The sequence below is a fragment of the Indicator indicator genome, chromosome 11, assembly GCF_027791375.1.
Source record: "Indicator indicator isolate 239-I01 chromosome 11, UM_Iind_1.1, whole genome shotgun sequence".
NCBI classification, from domain to species: domain Eukaryota; kingdom Metazoa; phylum Chordata; class Aves; order Piciformes; family Indicatoridae; genus Indicator; species Indicator indicator.
Window position 1 is genome coordinate 26,750,752 of NC_072020.1, and position 19,759 is coordinate 26,770,510.

Sequence of the window (19,759 nt, forward strand, 5' to 3'; positions counted from 1 at the left end):
TGAATCTCCCATGTATTATATGTGCAATGTATCTCCCCTTTATTATATGTACTATATATATATTTACAATTCATAAGCAACACAGAAACTCCTCAGATCCCCTGGATGGATCCAGGGGACCCATTCACCTCCTCTCCCACTTCCTCCTTCCTTCCTATTACCTCACACAGTAGTCAAAACAGAGATACCCCTCACAAGGAAAGTTGCAAGCAGAAGTGACAGAAGAAGAAAAGAGAGAAAGAACTGTTTATGCCTCTGCTCTATATGCCCATTAACAATCCAATGAATTATATAGACCTTATCAGTATTTTCCTTTTGTATCCAATGGTAATAATTTATTTTACTTTCAGTCTTTGCAGTCAGGGAGTAGGCTAAAGTCCCCCCTTCAAACTGTAACACCATGTTATAGCTCCTTTTGCAAACTGGTCAGGTCTGCTCTGAAGCAGCCTGTTCTCTGATCCTCTCCTCATCTATTGAAATGTCCATCTGTGACCATTAAAACCCATCTTGTGGTTCCCAGTGTAAGTTTATTCCCAGACTGTAATAGGCATTTGTGAACCCATTTGGCCTTCAATGAACTAACTCCTAGTGTTTATCCCACAATGTGTTTCTCAAGAAAAGCTGTGTTTTCACAGCCTCTAGACCAAGACAAGCACTTCTTGTCTTCTCAAAGAGCCAGCATGTGTCCTTGACTACTCTAACTACCATTCTCTTTAATGTTTGAATTTATTGTCTGGGAAAGCACAGTTTTATCTAGGAAAGAACAGTTAGTTTGTACTGAGGTACATTTCATTTGTTACTCTATTTTTTAAAGGACCAAAGAATGTGCCAGTTAAAAGAGTAAAATAACATTGAAACCATAGAATTTGTCTCTTTCCCTCAGTAATGTTATTTCTGAGCTCTTTTGTCTTGCCTGTTATGAAATCATGAAAACATTTTTGTGCTGTAGAGAAGGAATGCTGTAGCTCCAGAGTGTTATCTGGTGCCAAGGAACCTCACCACTATGGATCCATTCAGGCAGTGATGTCTCTCCTGGCCCATCCTTTGGTCTCCATGCAGACTGACATGCTTCTTGATGCCAAAACTTGTGCAAAAAATTCTACTTTCCTCACTCTACATCCAGTAGGAAGCTCTGGCTTACTTAGACTAATTGGATTGTCCTATATTATATGTTGTTTGTAACGTCTGGACTTGAAGTTGTTAGAGGAAAGGAACATGCAGATTTTGGAAGGGATTCAAGTTCAGGCCTTACTGTAAGCTGCTCCCTGTACAATGCTTCTCTCTGCAATGTGTCAGTGATTTTCTGAAGTTTGTTTATCAGTGGCTTTGTGTCCAGATAATGAACTTTCTAGTAACATGTCTGAGACTGAGTGGCCTGCTTTGGCTTACATCCCATTTCTGGTCTGTCTGTACTTTCTGTTACTTCATGTTGCTGACCCAGACTGGCCACTGGTTTTATTTTAGTCAGTATTGTGCTTGAGTAGCTGGCTACAACAGTAGGAATCTTGAATAAAAGGCAGAGGCATCTGAGCACTGGAGGAGTGCAGTTCTTGTAGAATTGATTTGTGGGACACTGATCTTGAAGTAAACATGCAGTACATCCTTCAAGAAGTGTCACTTGGGAGAGACTGGACTGAAATGTTCATTTCTATATGGACAAAGTATCAGGATTTACACTGTCACCTAACTTTTGTTTTAGCAGAGACTGCTTATTTTAGCAGACCACTGCCTGGGAGCAGTGAAATTGCTGCTAGGAGTCTGCCAGGCAGATGGAAGCAGCTGTAGACATTCGTTAATTCCCTGCCACATAGGGAGCTTAGAGTCAGTCTTTACACTTCAGAAAAGCAAATGTTTGCATCTACCCCAGTGCATAAGATATAAATAGGTATAGATGTCTTGTGCTGCCTTCTCCTTTCTTCTATAAGCATCTGTCTCCCATTTGTGGTCTCATAAGCATTATGATAGTATAAATGGTGACTTGTGTTCGTGTCTTTTTAACTTCTTTTAGGAACCATTGCAAGTGGGACTGAGGATGCTCACTGGCAGGTGGTTTTTTAGCTTTCCCAACCACAGTTTGACCCACTTCTTGAATACTGTTACCCTATATTCACCATTTGTACTGTTGAGGCTTCAGATACCAGAGCAGTTTGTATAGAAAGTGTTCAAACATGAATTATATGTGAGTCTTATGGCTAAAGAATGGACAATCTTGAGCATTTGATGTTTAATGTTTAATGTATGTATGTTTTAAATGGAATAATGTTGTTCAAATGAATCAGTAGGGCCCAGGGTAGGCTTCTGCCAGTCACCCTTTAGTAGTCAGAGAGCAATAAAACTGCTCAGTTTTGAATTAATGTAAGCTGCTAGTTTGGCCTCTCATTACCAGGGTAAGCTGTTGGAAGTGTTCTTTAAAGTGTTCGTCATCATAAAGCAAAACATTTGTTTCTTCATCATGCTGCAGAAAAAGCTCCACAGCTTTTCCATTTCAGATACAGGCATTTGATTTTCAGAAATTGTCAATGCCATTTGAAAAGGGTTTCCTTACATGATTTTTTTTTTTAAATCAAATAGAAAGAAAGCAGGACAATTTGGAACCTTTTTCTACAGGGCTATTTTTGGACTATAACAGAAAATTACAGCATCTTGCTTAGTTGCCCTGGTTCCTGTGTGTCTGTGCAGTTTAAGCCTGGAAGTGCTGTCAAGCCAATGGAGCAGGAATCCATTCCTTCTGTTTTACCTGCAGAATTGCTTAGTCATTTGCAGTCAATTAGACCTGTGTATGTACTCTGCATGACAATGTGCAGGTGTCACTCAGTGACTTAAGCTATTCCAGGTAATGATGCATTAGCAAAATGCAGCTCAGCTTGATTTGCTGTGCTTATACACCATGTTATGCTTAGTTTGCATGAGTAGCATTTAATACAAATAGTATCTTTTCATTTGTTTCTGTATAGGCCACATAGAATATAAAAATTGCTGTAGACAATAAGCATGGAGTTTTCCAATACAGTTTCACACATTCTTTAGAGTAAATCTTTGCATTAAAATAGAATCTGGTAGTGTTACTGATGATCCCTTAAGGAAGTAGAACAAATCACTTACATAAATGGAGATGAGTCATAGAGGAACCACTTCAGGACATGGTTTAATGGCCATGGTGGCATTAGATCAACAGTTGGACTTGATCTGTGAGAACTTTTCCAGCTGAAATGATTCTGTGAAACTCTGCCATGCTTAAACTGGTATAGTTAGTAAGGAGGCAATAGTCTGCAGTGGTAATAGGTCACTTGTTAAATACAGAATGTGCAATAAAGCCAGTAATTTGCTGAGATCTGTGGAGTTGTCCCCATTAACACCAGCTGAACATCTAGCCAATATGTTTCAGACTCTGTAGCGCTGCATTGTTCACATGAGAGCTGCCAACTTGTTTTGTGGAGACTATTACTCATACTTCTCAAGGTAAAAGGTCATTTGAATTGCTGTCATGTGTTGGTGGCAATTTTAAATGATAAGATTAAAAAAAAAAAAAAAAGGGCAGATAATCACAATATCTTCTCCCCTTCCAAACCCTGACCAAGTCATTAATCCATTACAGAAGTTCTGTCAACCAGGTTATATCAGGGATAATTTAGTATACTGAACTTCTGCCTCTGTTTAAGAGTGAGCCTTGCCCTGAACTTAAGTATTATCAAAGGGAAGGCTCAGTTCTGCCAGCTGAGCCTGGTGATAGTCCTGCCATTATTACTTGGAGTGGAATCATGAGATTCTTAGTAAGTGCAGTACTTATTAGTTCAATGTCTTCACCTTGTTCTCCAGTTAATCTGCCAGCTGTAATAGTTATCCAGAAAAAGAGGACTCATAGGACCTCTTCCTTAATGGAGACACATTTTACTGTCACATATATTTATTGGTTAGGAAAATCAGACTTAATGCACTGCCCCCTGAAAAACCTCAGGTAATTACAGTTTGTATGGCCTTTGTTACTAAATGACAAAAACTTAATTTCCTTTAGAAATTTTGAGGGTAACGGTTTGTGGCCCTTCTTTGGTCTTCTAAGTAAATTTGTTTAACAAAAAAAAAAAGCTTACTGTGAAGTTCTAACTGTATGTTGTGATCCTCAGAGCTCTTTCAGCATTTCATAGTGTATTGATTGTTCTTAAAGTTGAGGTTATATCCTGTTCTTCAAAAGTGGAGTTGGGGGCCACTCTGTTTGTTGGAATTGTATGGTGTAATTGACCCTTTTCTTCAGAAAACTTAGAAAGCTGAAGGCTAAAAAGAAATAGGTGAGCTATAAAGCAACTATGTGTGCTGGACAATTTTAAAGGTTTGAAATAACACATGTCACATCATTCTCCCCTCCTTTCCTATTATCTGCTTAGTTAATGCTAATAAAAGTAAAAATGTGTTGTGGAAATGTCTTCAGCACAGGTTTACTGCTGAAGGAGAAGTTTCAACAGGTACAAAATTCACCCAAACTCAATTCAAATAACTTGGAATCAAGCTCTCCTTGATAGCTACACCTATGCAGAATGTTACAAGCTATATCACCTTTCTTTTGTGCTCACAATTACAGACCAACTTAAAATGGACTGCTGCTTATTGTTTCCCTTGTCACATCTGTAAGACTATGTGTATGTAAAGGCCTTATCTTTCTTTGTTCACCACTATTTTTTCCTACTGTGCTACTCATGACTTTTATCTGTCATCAAACTTCAGGCTACATCCCTTTGGGAAGAGAGCAAGAGAACTTCTGTTTTATGGACCAGGCTAGTCTCCATCATTACACTGGGGAAGGCAAGGTTGGAATCAAAGATCATTCACAAAGAGAACATCTATTTTCATGGAGACATGGAAGTAGAGACACCAGCCTGTCAGTATGTTGGCAGGACTTTTGGAGAGATAAAGAGGAGCAAAGATCTACTGCTGTCCAAATCATTTTCTTTAAGGGGCTGCAGGGCTTCTGAATGAAGCCTTGCCCCCCAACTCAAGTGTACAGTCAGCAGCTGTTATTTCTTCTTGTTCTTATTTCCAGAGCTACTTGGCTAGGTTCTATGAGAGTTAGTTAGTACTTAGACTTCAATCACAGAACAGCCTGCTAGCTTCTGATCTCATTTATGTGTATCTGAAGTGACTGAAAACTGTCTCTGAAGCTTTCCACTCTTTGTATGTGATGCCTAACATGTGGTCAGCAAGGGTTTGGAACAGTACTGGAGCTCTTAGTGTAGAAATGTCTCCCATGAAAGAGATGCAGAGAAGTTTGCTTTAAAAAAACCAAACCAAAACCAAACAACCAAATCAAATCAAATCAAATCAAATCAAATCAAATCAAAACAAGCAAAAACTAGGCTTTTTGCTCTTTCCCATATAAACTACACACTTGCAAGTATGTGTGCTGTCCTGGCCAGTGCACAGCCTTCTTCTGACAGTTGGAGGGAATGCTGACAACTTCATGCCTATATGGATTGCTGTTGATCAAAATGACAGATGGATCTGCGTTTTAAGCTGCAGACACGTGCTTGCTGTACAGACAGCTGTACTAGTGGAAGAGATTCTACAAGCTGGCACTAATATGTCTTCTACCTTGGGAAAATGACCTCATGGATCTGGAGACAGGACCTGTCTTCACTCTTTTGGTACAAAATCAGCAGGGTTAGATGATATCATCCATTTAATCAGTGTAAGTTAACCCAGCTGTCTTTTTGGAAACACTCAATATGATTATCTGCACTATCAGCTTTGCAAGGATAGTTGTTGTAGGCAAAGAGGTGGTGGCAAGCAGCTGAGGGCTGGAACTTATGCCAGATAAAGCTGCCTCTGCAGAAGGCCATCTGCCTATGGCCAGTTGCAGGAGTTGTAGACGGATTCACACACCAGCAGAGAAGATTCTTATTGCATTTTCTATGCATGCTTTTTACAAAGAGCAATGACAAACAATAAAAATTCATGAATTGTGAGCTGGCTCTGTACACATGATGTCACCATCAGAGGAATAACTGAGTGCTACTCAATGTCTCATAAAAATGAAACTGCAGTGCATGCTTGAAAGAGTTTAAATTCCAGCCCTGGTTCTATCACTCTTTTTTTTTTTTTTTCCCCCCTTATAACGCTGTCAGCATTAACTACATAATAGCTGCTCTGAATTTGGTAAAGGTAAGATGTAGAAAAGGCAGAAAGCTTTTAAATGCAACCTTCCAGTGGTAAAAGTCACCCAAGTGTGGTCTGAGTTATCTGTACTTAACCAGAGATTTCTCCTTCAGTCCCTGAGAACTGGAGTGTCTTCATCTCAGAGGAAGTCAAACCATATGGAGGGGCAGCAAATGAAGTTAGAGTGCTTTCTGAATGCCAGTGGTAGCTGTCCCCTTAGATAGTAATTCTGAAGCTGCTAAGCTTTCCTAGAAATAGGTCTCAGCCTCCAATGATCCTCATGTTATGCAAAAATAGGCTTTATAAGAGCACCTCCACACATGATTAGCGTTTCTTAAATTGACCAATGATCAATGAAAGCTGACTAAAAATGACTACTCCTAGCATTCCATGTACTGTGGAAAGATTTGGGGTTTAATGGACAAATGCTCCACTAAAAAAGACTTCTGTACCCAGTTACATAAATAACTTCGCAGCACTACGGCAATGACTGGGAATGGCAGCTAATTAATTGACCTCCTACTTAACATTATCAGCTTTAACTATGCTGAGAAGCTTCTTATCCATGCCAGCATGCTCTGTTTCACACAGTTATTGCCAAATCCTTCCTGGCAAGCATTGCCATGGCACATATTGGTGCTGGCTTTCTCCTGTCCCGAATTCACCACAATCCTGTGTGGTCAGCAGCTGTCAAAGACTCCTCATCAGTTCATGCAGGCGATCTTTAAAGTCTTCCAAAATGAAGTGCCTATCAAAATCCCAATGTAGTAGAATGCCTCCAGCAGAATGAGAACAGAAATTTCATGCACTTTCCCTCCAACATAATATGTAAGAGGCAGAGGGTAAAATGCTGCTGGGGTTAAAAGTGAACACCTCGTGATTCTTTCCATGGTGCTCTGTAAATCAAGAATGTCTGGGGCTTCATCCCAGTCTTTGTAAGGGATAAGAAGAATTGTGTTTTCTCCCTGGACCTTGTTGTACCATCTGTGTAAAGATAAAATATTTTAAATCATTCAGCTCTCATTTCATGGGTACCTTTGTTGTCTTCAGCAAAAATATGGCAGGCATGACTTTGCCCCCCAAATTGCTAGTTTTTCATAGAATCATAGAATCAACAAGGTTGGAGAAGACCTCAGAGATCATCAAGTCCAACCTATCATCCAGCACCTCATGACTAACTAAACCATGGCTTCAAGTGCCACATCCAATCCTTTTTTGAACACCTCCAGGGACGGTGACTCTACCACCTCCCTGGGCAGCACATTCCAATGGCAGATCTTTCTTTCTGTGAAGAATTTTCTCCTCACCTCGAGTCTAAACTTCCCCTGGTGCAGCTTGAGACTGTGTCCTCTTGTTCTGGTGCTGGTTGCCTGGGAGAAGAGACTAAACCCCTCCTGGCTACAACCTCCCCTCAGGTAGTTGTAGACAGCAATGAGGTCTCCCCTGAGCCTCCTCTTCTCCAGGCTAAACACCCCCAGCTCCCTCAGCCTCTCCTCACAGGGCTGTGCTCCAGACCTCTCCCCAGCCTCGTTGCCCTTCTCTGGACACATTCAAGTGTCTCAATATCCTTCTTAAATTGAGGAGCCCAGAACTGGACACAGTACTCAAGGTGTGGCCTAACCAGAGCTGAGTACAGGGGCAGAATGATCATACTGATGCAGGTTTCCCCCCCCCCCCCCCATTTTTTCTTCCAGTGTTTTGAACTGTGAGGAATTATTTGTCTGACAGAAGGTATCAGATACACTGAATGATCCATCTTGGTTTTGTGGGGATTATCAGCTATGCTAATAGCTCTGTTGGCTTCTGAGGCTACAAAGTATTCACATGAGTTGAGTTTATTCATCATTCTTAGTGTTGAGGTATGCTCCATGGGGACTGCAACTGTGTAACACTGTGAGAGCTCTAATTTAAACCAAGGTGCTTCAGATTTTGGCTCTGTCAGGCTTCAGTACAAGAGTCAGAATGCTGTTTTACTTCCACACCCTGTTTAGATTCTTCTGAATTTTACCACAGCTGCAGTTTACTGAAACCATCTTTCTCCAACAGATGAACCTCATATAGGTGTGGCAGGTACGACCACTTCCTCCCCGTCACCCCCCTCACCCCAGACACAGGGTCCTGACAGAACCAGAGCATGGGGCTGGAGCTTGCTAGAAGCTGATAGGGATCAGCCTGACACCCCAGAGATTAGCTGGCTCTTCTGGGTCTAGAAGTCAGCCCTCTGACTAATTAATAAATTTACTGCAGCACAACTCGCAAGGGTATACATGGAGTCCTGCTATGGAGAGTTGAGTTCTCTCCACACAGAAGGAGCCTGACAATCAGATCTTGTCCCCTTAGAACGGCACCTAAGGAGTCCTCACCTCTGCTTGGTGAGTATACCCATGGGGAGATTTTCCATTTCTGAGTGAGTGTGTGTACATTTTGGTTCTTCTCTCCAAACAGTTTAACTAGTCGTGCAACAGCATTTCCCCAAGTGACATCCAAATCTGTAATTTTATTGTGTTGGAAGGAGAGCAGATCAATTGGAATAAAGCCAGAGTTTCCTGATGGCTGCTGCTGTCTGTTTTGTGGGTGCCTCCACGACAACAGGAGCCAAGTTAATTGCATTCCTGAGACTGTACGTCATGCCATAACAAGATGTCTTACCAAGCTAGGTTTTTCTGAGGCTTCTATCTCATAAATCTGCTTTATGCATACTCTTATACATACTCATACATACTCATTCCCATTAGACAAAGAGGCCATGAACAATGCAGCCAAGAAAGCCTAATTAGCTGATAGGCAAGTCAGTGAGATCAGTATATGTTAGGAGAGTGGGTGTGCTAGGCAAACTGTGCTAACCTGCTAACCCTGTATCATTGCATGCTTCCTTGGAGAGGGAAGGGTTTGCCTAATAGCATTGCAGCTGCTTAATTGCCAAGGAAGCTGCCCTGTGCAATTATGGCTGTAAGGGGAACAATTTGCTTTTTTATTTCATTAAAGAAAGATAAGATGCAGTATATGTGAAGTGTACTTACTTAGTCAAACTCTCTGGCAATTTACCAGTTCTATGTTAAGGAAACAAAGTAATTTAGAAGTTACCTGAAGTGACCCATGTTCATTTGCACCTCCCACACTTTATCTGAAGCAGTGCAATCAATATGCATTAGGGACAAGTCAATATGTAAGCAGTGCAGACAATATTCTTACTGCTACCACTTATTACATGAGGAATGCTTGCTGTTGCTAGGTGCTAAAGACTGAAAAGACACTGGGGAAAAAAGTGGTGTACAGAATGTCTTTTTCAAAGGAGCAAGGAAAAAAATGTAGCCTCTTAGAATTTTGAGTAATAAGCTCTATAGTAATTAACATTCTTACGTGCTGTTATTAAAACCAAATATTTTTATCAGTAATGCAAACCAGAAAACATGTCCTGTTTATATTTGCAGAGAAAAGAGTTATTCATTCCATGCTGATTAATTAGTTATATTTTAGCATGGAGAGTTATTTTATGCTTCAAATAAATCTTAGGAAAAGCAATCAAAAGAAGACAGTAGCTTTGAAGGGCAAGAATTTCATCCCTGAGGCTAGCTAGAAGTTTCTTGGCAATCGTAGTGAGTCAGAAAAATGTCTAGGATTTTAAAAAATCATTAATTTTCTTAATGGTTCTTTGTGGTATAAAGAAAAGAAAGTATGAAAAACCTGAAAGACTGGAGCAATCTAAGTGGTTCACCTGGGGCTCCAAAATTTTCTGTATTTTATGAGTAAGACTTAATTGCCAGGTCTTGCTTGAAAGGGTCTTTACTGTATATGGACAGGAGAGATTGCCTGATGAGAGCCCCCTTTTTTCTTTCTTTTTTTAAGGTTTGTACAGTGATTGCACAAAATGTCTTGATTTTACAAGCCATATACCAAAAATCTTTATATTGCCCTCTTGTTTTTCTCAATGAGGAGAGGGATATCCCAGATTCATTCCCAAACAGGAGATGGTGGTAACTTCCCAGGACTCCTCCCCTTGCTCAGTTTAGGACAGAGCCATGTGGGTGGTTAATGGCCCCCACATGGGGACCCTATCATTTCAGTCTTAACATTTCTTCTGGCAATTCTTTTCCTCCCATAGGTAGTGATTTCCCAGTTGCATGGTTAGTGACATAGCCATGGCATGGGAGCTGCATCCAAGCTCTGTCCAATTCACTTGAGACTCAAGAGCTGCAACTTAGCCACTCCATCACTGAATTAGTAAATATAGATAACACAGAATTACAAAGAGGAAGCACATCCCCTTGCTCAAAGAATTTAAATACAGTCTTGTGCTTAGTTCTTTCTATGCTGACACAAATGTTCTGAAGATAAACTTCAAGTTCCAGATCAATTTTAATTACACATTATTCTGATACAATTTAAAGATGCAATTAATTTCATTGTGAAATCTGTCCTGAGATGCTATGGGACTCAGTGCAATCAATATGATGTGTGATATCTCACAAATTACCCTGCCAGCATATCTCATGCCTCAACTGAGCTGAACAACAGGTCTACTTTTAATGCGATGCTACAAAGATAACAGGGCTTAAGGTGCTGGATTCTGAAAACCATTTGTGTATTGTTGTATTTATGCTGACATGGGACTTTGATTCAAACTTTGTGTCTGTCCTGAAAATGGGAAGCTTTTACAGATACAGCCACACTTGCAAAACATCAATCTTCAAAAGTTTATTCCACAGATCCTTCTAATTGATTTTCCATGTCTGCTGTGGGAGCTGACACTGTATGTCTACTGGTGCTGTAGACATGAAGGAGAATACTTCTTGGAGTACATTATTATAATTGTAACACAGAGTGAATTGAAAACAAGCATTAAGAAGTGATTTCAATTTCCATTCACATTGTGTTATCAGTGTGAATTGTTTGCATTCATTGGACATATTCCTTATACAAATATGCAAAGATAAGGAGAGTCAGCCTGCTCTGTGCTCTGGCATGGCAGAGCTACTTAAATACCTTTGCAGAGCAGTTTTCATTATATCTAAACTTAAGGCAGCAATAAAATAAGGATGAACAGGTATTTTTTGTGACTACCTACCATGCTGGAGCCAGTGCAGAGGAGGGCAGTGCAGCTGGGGAAGGGCTTGGAGAATAAGTCTTATGAAGAGCAACTGAAGGAGCTGGGGATGGTTAGTTTGGAAAAGAGGAGGCTGAGGGGAGACCTCATCGCTCTCTACATATACCTGAAAGGATGCTGTGCAGAGTTTGGTGCTGGTCGTTCTCACAGGTAATTAGTGATAGAACAAGAGGGAATGGCCTCAAATTGCAACAGGGCAGGTTTATACTGGACATTAGGAAAAATTTTTCACAGCAAGAGTGGTCAGGCATTGGAATGTGCTGCCCAGGGAGGTGGTTGAGTCGCCACGCCTGGATGTGTTTAAAGGTGGTATAGATGTGGTGCTTGGGGATATGATTTAGGGCTGATCTTTGTAGAGTAGGGTCAATGGTTGGACTTGATGATCCCAGGGGTCTTTTCTGACCTGAATTATTCTATGATTTAGAGATGCTTTGTAAGCTCAGGCTATAACAGCTAGTAAAGGTTTGTATTTTCAGAGGAGGACAGTTACTTAGAGTGTTCCTTATATTTTTGAAACTCAGATTGGTTAATCAAGCCTGAAGCCACCCAAAATGGTTGGCAGCACTGAGATGTTTTCACTGGAGTTCTGGTAGAGTTTTGCTGGAGTCTGCCAGTATCACACAAGAAGCAGCTGCTCAGTAATGTGTTAACTGCCCCTTTATGTCCACTCCACGGAGGATATGGAATCTACCACAGTTTCTTGAAAAAAGGTCAGACTCAATCTGGAGAGACTTTTGCTCCCAGTTTGGAATGTGGTAGAACAAATCCATGGAGTTGTCCAGATTGGCACTGCCCCATTTCCTTAGCAATGTGTGCACTGTGAATGCTCATCAATCAGTGTTTTATAAAATAGACATAAACCTAGTTTCAAGTGTGAGAGAGCATCCTGCAGCTCCCCACCTGGTGTAGTGCAGAGCTTGTTCAGTAATGATAATAAAAGACACACTGGAACCTGTGTAGCCTTCATGAGGGGCTCCCACTTCCCACCATTTTTCTGCTCTCTGACACATTGTAGGAGCCTCTGAAGAGCTCTTTCTTCTCTCAGGTGCAGTGTTGGCCTGAGAGTGATGCAGTGTGGTGAGCCTCATGTCCTTCAGCTTCTTATCTAGATCAGAACAGAGAATTTTTTGCAGCTCTTTCCTGTTAATTTCCCATGTACTTAGTAAATTATGAAGAGAATAACATGCATCCTTCTTGCCAGTTTTAAGAGAAAGGAAATTATGGGTGGAAAATAAAATGTTTCATGTGTAGATTGGCTTTCTCTGCAGACCTTTATTATTTCAAAGGGAGACAATAACTTATCCTGCCTAACCTTAAAACCTGCTTGGTCAGGGAGCTGCAGGTCAGGGAACCACCACAGGTTGGGAAGCTGGTGGCCAGCCAAAGAAATGGAAATTCAGTGTGGCATGATAAACAGTGAAATCAGAGTAAAACCCACATGGAAAAAAAAGCCAGTTTTCATTCATTCTGTGCTGTCACTGAACCTGCCAAGAACTTACTGGTGTGACTACTTGTCTTTGGAAGGACAGCTTCAAATGCTCTAGCCTGATACAGCGTGTGTACATGTATAATTTAGGGTGCTTGGCAATGGCTGAAGGGTATTTTTCAAAGCCTTCCAGGATTTTACAGTCTTGTTTGTTATGAACTCATTACACCTTTAGATGGGAGGAGGCAATTAGTTTTCTCTAGTACATTAAATGGGAGGACCCATGTGTGTGGACCACTGCTAATGCACTTACAAAAGCACATCTGCCCAAACCCAGTGATTCACTGTAGTGCAAAACTGCACAAGAATACATAGTGTGCATACTTAAGGCAAAAACATAGTTGTCCCATGCAAGTGCACGGAGTTAATGCAAATGCCTGGTAATTAATTGCCCACAAAAGAAAGTAATGGCTCAAAGGAGCCCTCACAGGCTGTAAGGTAAATAAACTGAGTGTTGATAGCTCCTGGGTAGGCCTGCAGAGCACCACTCTGAGGGTGTTTTTCAGGAAGGGATCCATGTGGTTGTCACTGCTTAATAGTCCCTGACAGCAGAAAGCACATTTGCTCTGAAAGACCTTGGACTATGAATGTGGAAGCATTTTTTTAGTGGTTTCACTCTTTATTTTAAAGGATCTAAAGGAAAGATCTTTCCTTCAATTTAAAAGTCCTTCAAAGACTCAGAAGATATAGTCTTACGGGAAAAGAAAATGTTCAAACTAGGACCAAGCATAGAGACCCAGTGCATTTCAGGTTGAGTGCAAAAGAATGGAGAAATAACATCCATGTGCTGTTGATCGAATATTCAGAGTCCAAGGTCTTGTAGTTTTCGGTATGTACAGGGGCAGAGTTTGATCTACTCTTGTGTGAAATCATCTTCCTTCTTACACAGCTAGCACCAGGGTGTGGAGTCCCAGCAATCTCTGGTTGCTTCCTCTTAAGGAAGCAAGTCCGCAGAAAGGTGACGCAGTCTCTGCCTCAGCCCAGCTGTAGGTGGATGATCCATTCTGGCACAAGGAGCTGGCACAAGCAATGCTCTTTCTGTGAGGTGGATGGATCCCAGAGCATCTGAGGTTGACCAGCCTAGGAATTACTGAAAACATGGCAGGCCTCCTAACCTGTGCAACGGGCAGGTTTTAATTTATTCCACAGTATTTCTGCTCTTTCAGGGATACCAATATGAATGTCACATAATGGGACACTTATTTGACTAGCAAGTCACAGCGGACCAAATTATTCTCCATCATTATTCCATGACACTCAGTGAAGTTTTCTTGGGGATGGATTAGGTAATAAACCAGATCTGCCCAGCTTGACCATGCAACATAAGAGTGCCCACTTTGCATGGAGGTTAGCTTTAACACAGCTTTAAAAGTGCTCCATTCTCTTACAAAAGTGCATGGGCCAGTTCTTGTCACTTAGGGATCTTGAAGGAAGAAACTCACAGGGCAACTTGCTACTCCCTTGTAGATTGTGAACAAATTCTGCAGAAGCAGTACAGCCAATGCCTCTAATGTGTGTTGCTGGTCAAAAGCCAGCAGTAAAAAGGAATAATAAAGGAATTTTGGCTTGTACACTCTTGCAGGTAACCACAATCCTGCTTGTACTGCATGCTGTAATGAGGTAATAAAGAGAGAAGCCTGCCAAAAGCAGTGGAATATCAAGAGCAGGGCTGCAGGCTTCCTTGTGTAGCTTCTGTGGCCTGTTTACAATTAGGTTTCCTGCTTTTCTAGAGTGTCTGAGTTCACACCAAATGGGAAGCAGGTACCCCACATGCAGGGAGGCAAAAGGGAGAGTGGAAGGATCAAGCAGTGCACCTTGCAGCCCTGTAAAGATAGCTGAGAAAATGTCCCAGAATTATTCTCAGATTCCTAATATGTTTTAGTTATCAATGCTAACATGAGAGGTGTAACTTGTTAATTTTCTGCTTTTGAAGAATTTGCATTTCCATTTTAAATACCGTGATCTACAATCTTGGTAGCTTGATCAGGTTTAAGCGTTTTGCTGGTGCCATCAAGTGGCAACATGTTGGATTGCAGAACTCCGGCAGCATCCAATTTGACTCAGTCAGGCATCTCTTGAACAGCAGTGGGGAGGAAAATAATCCTTTATACATACATATGTAAAAGACAGATAGGGGAGACAAGGGACAGGGTGTTGCCCTCTATATCAGCGACCAGCTAAAGGAGCTCCACCTGGGGATGGATGAGGAGCCAAGTGAGAGCTTACGGGTCAGGGTTAAAGGCAGTGCACAGATGATATAGTAGGGGTCTGCTACAGGCAATCTGGCCAGGAAGGCTGAGTAATTGAAGCTTTTTATACAGATAGGATTGACATGCTTCTCATTCACAAGGTCCTCATGGGGGACTTCACCCTCCCTGATCCTATGATATCTGTTAAAGTGACAATACAAAAGACCATAAGCAATCTAAGAAGTTCCAGGAATGCATTAATGATAACTTCCTTCCCCAAGCCAACAAGAAGTGCAATGCTGGACCTTGTTCTCACCCACAAGGAGAGGTTGATGGGCAGCCTTGGCTGCAGTGAGCACTGAAAAGTGGAATTCAAGATCCTTAGGGTAATGAGGAGGGTGCACAGTAAGCTCACTACCATGGACTTCATGAGAGCAGACTTTGGCCTGTTTGGGGATCTGGTTGGCACAGTATCATGGGATAAAGCCCTAGAGCGAAGAAGAGACCAAGAAAGCTGGTTAATACTCAGGGATCACCTCCTCCAAGCTTGGGAGCAGTGCATCTCAACAAAGAGAAAGTCAGGCAGAAATATCAAGAGGCCTGCACAGATAAAAAGGAGCTCCTGAACAAATTCGGACATTAAAAGGAAACCTACAGAGGCTGGAAACAAGGACAGGTAGCTTGGGAAGAATACAGAGAAATGGTTGAAGGAGCCAGGGATCAAGTTAGGAAAGCTAAAGCCCTAATAGAATTGTATCTTGCCAGGGATGTCAATGGCAACAGGAAGTCAATGCAACAGGAAAAGCTTCTGTATGTACCTTAGTGATAAAAGAAAGAATGAGAAAAATGTGAAGTCTCTCCACTGGTTATGTAGGATGTGGAGAAGGCTGAGGTACTCAATGACTTTTTTTCCTCTCAGTCTTCACCAGCAAGTTTTCTAGCCACATTGCCCAAGACGCAGAAGGCAAAGCAAGGATTGGGAGAATAAATAACCACCTGCTGTAGGGGGAGATCAGGTTCAAGACTGTTTAAGGAACCTGAAGGTGCACAAGTCCATGAGACCTGAGGAGATGCATGAGCTCCCATGAGCTGTGCTCCCTGTGCTCTGCCTGGCAATGCTGGCTAGCGTTGGGTATCACTTCATTTCATTTTCCTCTTAAAGCAAGCTTTGCCAGCCCATTGTTTGTCATGTAATAAAAATTCCTTTGGGTTCTGTAGCTTTCTACCAAGGGAATTTGCCAGCATGTGAAAAAGCCACTGATTAGTTATGGAGAGGTGCACTGGAAAAGATATAACTTTTTTTTTTTTTCCTCATAACACTTCACAGACATCTTATAAATTGTTTTAAAAAATGCAGCCCAAGAGAACACACCCATCTGACCATGAGCTTTAGAAAAACAGTCTGTGACCTGTGCTTGCCCTGTGCACTATACTTTCACAATCCAAAGCCCTGCACATACATAGAAAATACCAATATCAGCATCATCTAATAATGTCTTACATCCTAGAAAGTTATATTTAAATCAACCCTAACTATGTTTTTTTTTTAAAGTATTTTTTAAAATGGTTCCTATGAAAAAAGCAATATTTGCTGCATAAAAATCAAAAGGTTCTCACTGTGGATATTTCCTGAAGTTTATTTACAAGCTGTATTATAAACATACTTATTTAGGCTTCTCATACTTCCCCCACTTAATTTTGTGCTCTTGCTGTCAGAGGCACAGCCGCAGAAATATTTCATTTGCATCTTGCTCACGTCAGCTTTCTTCTCTATGATTATTTGCACTAAGATAAGGTTCTTATTAATTTCTAGCCTGTAAATGAATATAAAATACTTTGAATGGAACAATTTACCTTTATGAGTTGTATTTTTACTTGTCTTGTGAGGTGGTTGGACAAGAAGGAATTTGGAATAGAGTTTGTACCTCATTTGACTCAAACATTCAGTAGGATTTCTGTTCCCTCAATTTCTCTGTAGTAGTGGGGCAGGTCATGCAGCAGCATCATGTTTTGTGTTGGAGCTTCTAGGGGGAAGTACAGGGACAAAACACCAAGTATTGAAGGTTTTGTTAGTGTGTCTGCATGCTAAGGAGGAAATATAGATGAGTTTTGCCTGCTTCTGGTAAGTGTTGATTGGGGGGGAAAGAGTTGTTTTTACTACTGCTACTGGTTATTTTGTGCCAGGTTACAAAATACGAAAGAAAGGTGCAAATGAAAGTGGTGTTGCTTTGTGTTATTGGTGAAGAGAAGCTAGAAATAAACTTTCAAGTAATGGGAGGAGAAGGTTTGTACTTGCACTCAGAAAGTTTCACTTGTGAAAGTCTCACTTGGTGAATTAATATTCACTGTAAAGTTCCAGTCCCACTCTGAAAAGGATGATATTAAACTCTGTTCTGAGCTGCTTTGTTGTGCAAGAGAAAAGCACTGGGAACCTCTGGTTCACAGTATCGAGAGTCCTCTCTCAATACAGCAGGAGACAGCAGAGCATTCCCTTGTACCTGTGCCCTTGGTTTTCCTGAGAAAGCTCTCAGGAGCCCATTTAGGGGTGAACTTTTTGGAGACCCTGATGATCCCAAGGGTCTTTTCCAACCTGAATGGTTCTGTGATCCTGTGAATTGCTCTATGACAAGCCCTGTAGGAGTGTGTAACAATGTTTGATAGAAGTCCACAGGTACAAAGGGAAGCACTTTAATCACTCAGCTTTCCACAAGCTGTGACATCTGTGTGACTCATCACGTCAAGCAGGCTGAGAGGGCTTTGTTTTACCTACTTATATTCTGAACTGTCCCTTTAAGCCACTTGTGCATTGTTCTGACCTTAGTGGTCTGCTAGATTTTGGATATGAATCTTACAATGGCAAGAGGAGTCTGAGGAGAGTCTCAAAGAGAAAGGAGCAATATATATTCATTTCACAGGTACATGTTTGCTATCCTGACTCTGGCAAAGCTTGACAAAAAGGGTATTTTGATTAAGCCCTCTTCTTAGGCACATGTCAAGGAAATGGAAAAGATTTTGCTTTGCCTTATGAAAATACGAAAGTAATTTGAAAATATTTGAAAAGTGTTATTCCCCTAGGATGTCTGGGGATTTAGGTCATATGCATTGTAAGAGAAGCAGCTGATGTAGCATATTCAAGCAAATAAAGTAAAATTAATTCAGTCATGCTGGCGGTTTCTATTCTGCTAGGTGGTCTGCTATGGTATCTACATGAACACTATGTGAATCTTATATTGACAATTCAGATTCAAGTACTACTGGCTTGCAAAGAGGAAAATGTTCAGAGTTGCTGATTTGCAGTCTGCAAGTGGGCAAGAAACAGAAGACAGACTCCGTTCAGCAGGACTGCTCTAGTTCTGTAACGTAACAGCTCTGAGTCCACACTATTCAGACCCGAGCAGAATTTCTTCTCTATCCAGTTTCATTAACCATCCTGGGAAATGCATTTCTGGCTGTCAGAATTACAGCTGGGGCCCATAACTAGTAGTGTGTTGCACGCACAGGGAGATGCCACAGCTCATAGCTTCTCTATGTAGCTCCATGACAGCAGCTGCCCACGGAGGCAGTTATCTACACCACCACTTTTGCTATATCAGCCTCCTGGCATTTCAGTCACCATCCATAGCACCAGGTCATGATCTGATTACATTCATCTCGAAATCCACAATATACATACAGACTTACACCCATCTGCAGCTGAGGGTTCCTTCCAACCTGATGCAGTCTGTGAATATCAACACCAGCCCCATCGATACCCACCCCCATCAAAAGGTTTCCAAACATATACATTCCATGTCGCTCCAGCTGCAGCAGTCCAAAGCCCTGGCACAAATCCTAAAACCTTCCTTCAGCTCCAGAAGCAGAGTTCACTGAACAGCATTTCCGGAAGCCAGGCTTTGGCACTTAAAATACTGGCTCTTGACACATAGTTTTAGCAGCAGGATCCAAACCAAAAGACTAGGCATCCCTGTGACCAATGCTCTCTGGACACAGTCCAATGCCTGTCCAGATCTACTCCATGGCAAACTGGTCCAGTTCCTTGGTAGAAGCCCTGGGGGATTTCTATCTCAGTGAGGCCACTCAGGCTAGAGGACTGGCAATAGACAGGGAAAAGTAACAGTAGGGGAAAGAGGATGAGGTTAAAGTGGAGCCAAGTGGTGGCAGGACCAAAGTCCCAAGTCCTTACTGATCTAAGGAAAATCACCCACAAAGGACATAGGTTTCACTAGTTTCCAGGATGATGTCTCTCCAAAGCAGGAAACACAGTGCTTTACATTTCAGCCCCAGAGCTTTCTGAAATCTGTGATCAAGAGAATGAGTTATCTAACTATGAGCCTTTCAGTTAGGAAAAGCTTCCAGTGAAAGAAGGCAGGAGAGAGCAGGAGAATGATACATTCATGTGGGTATGCTTTGGCTTGTGTTCTGTTAGTATGTGACATCACACTGAGAGGTGTTGGAGATACAGATAATGAGGCAGAAAGTGATGTTAGCAGTACTTGAGATGGGAGGGTGTTAGAGCACTCTTGGGAGCTGGTATCCAAGGCATAAGTAAGTGATGTGCTGTTTTACCTCTCCTGAACAAAGCAGTAAATATAGTTACAAGGCAAGCTAGAAGAAAAATCAATTGGGAAGAATTGAGTGAAATCATGTGGGTGTCAAATCAATTACTGACAAATGGGCTGAGCCTAGAAGATTTCAAATAAGGCATGCAGCATAGCAGCAAGGCTGCTGTGAATTGCCACTTCTCACTTCCACTCTCAGAGATATCAATAATCTCTGCTTAGGTCTTGCGTGGGATTTTCACACCATCCTTCAAAACAGTTGGACTTGGCCACTGGT

The 19,759-nt window shown here is 41.5% G+C and overlaps 1 protein-coding gene across 1 annotated transcript; it reads right to left on the reverse strand.

Moving 5' to 3' along the window:
* Positions 1-832: 832 nt before the first annotated feature.
* C11H7orf31 (chromosome 11 C7orf31 homolog) lies at positions 833-16,930 on the reverse strand. Its single transcript, XM_054384833.1, is given in 11 exon segments — positions 833-869; positions 871-973; positions 976-1,096; positions 1,098-1,210; positions 1,213-1,324; positions 1,424-1,636; positions 3,746-3,830; positions 3,832-3,873; positions 4,090-4,269; positions 16,799-16,864; positions 16,866-16,930. Coding segments are annotated over 11 exon segments (1,137 nt in total).
* Between the last annotated feature and the right edge of the window lie 2,829 nt (positions 16,931-19,759).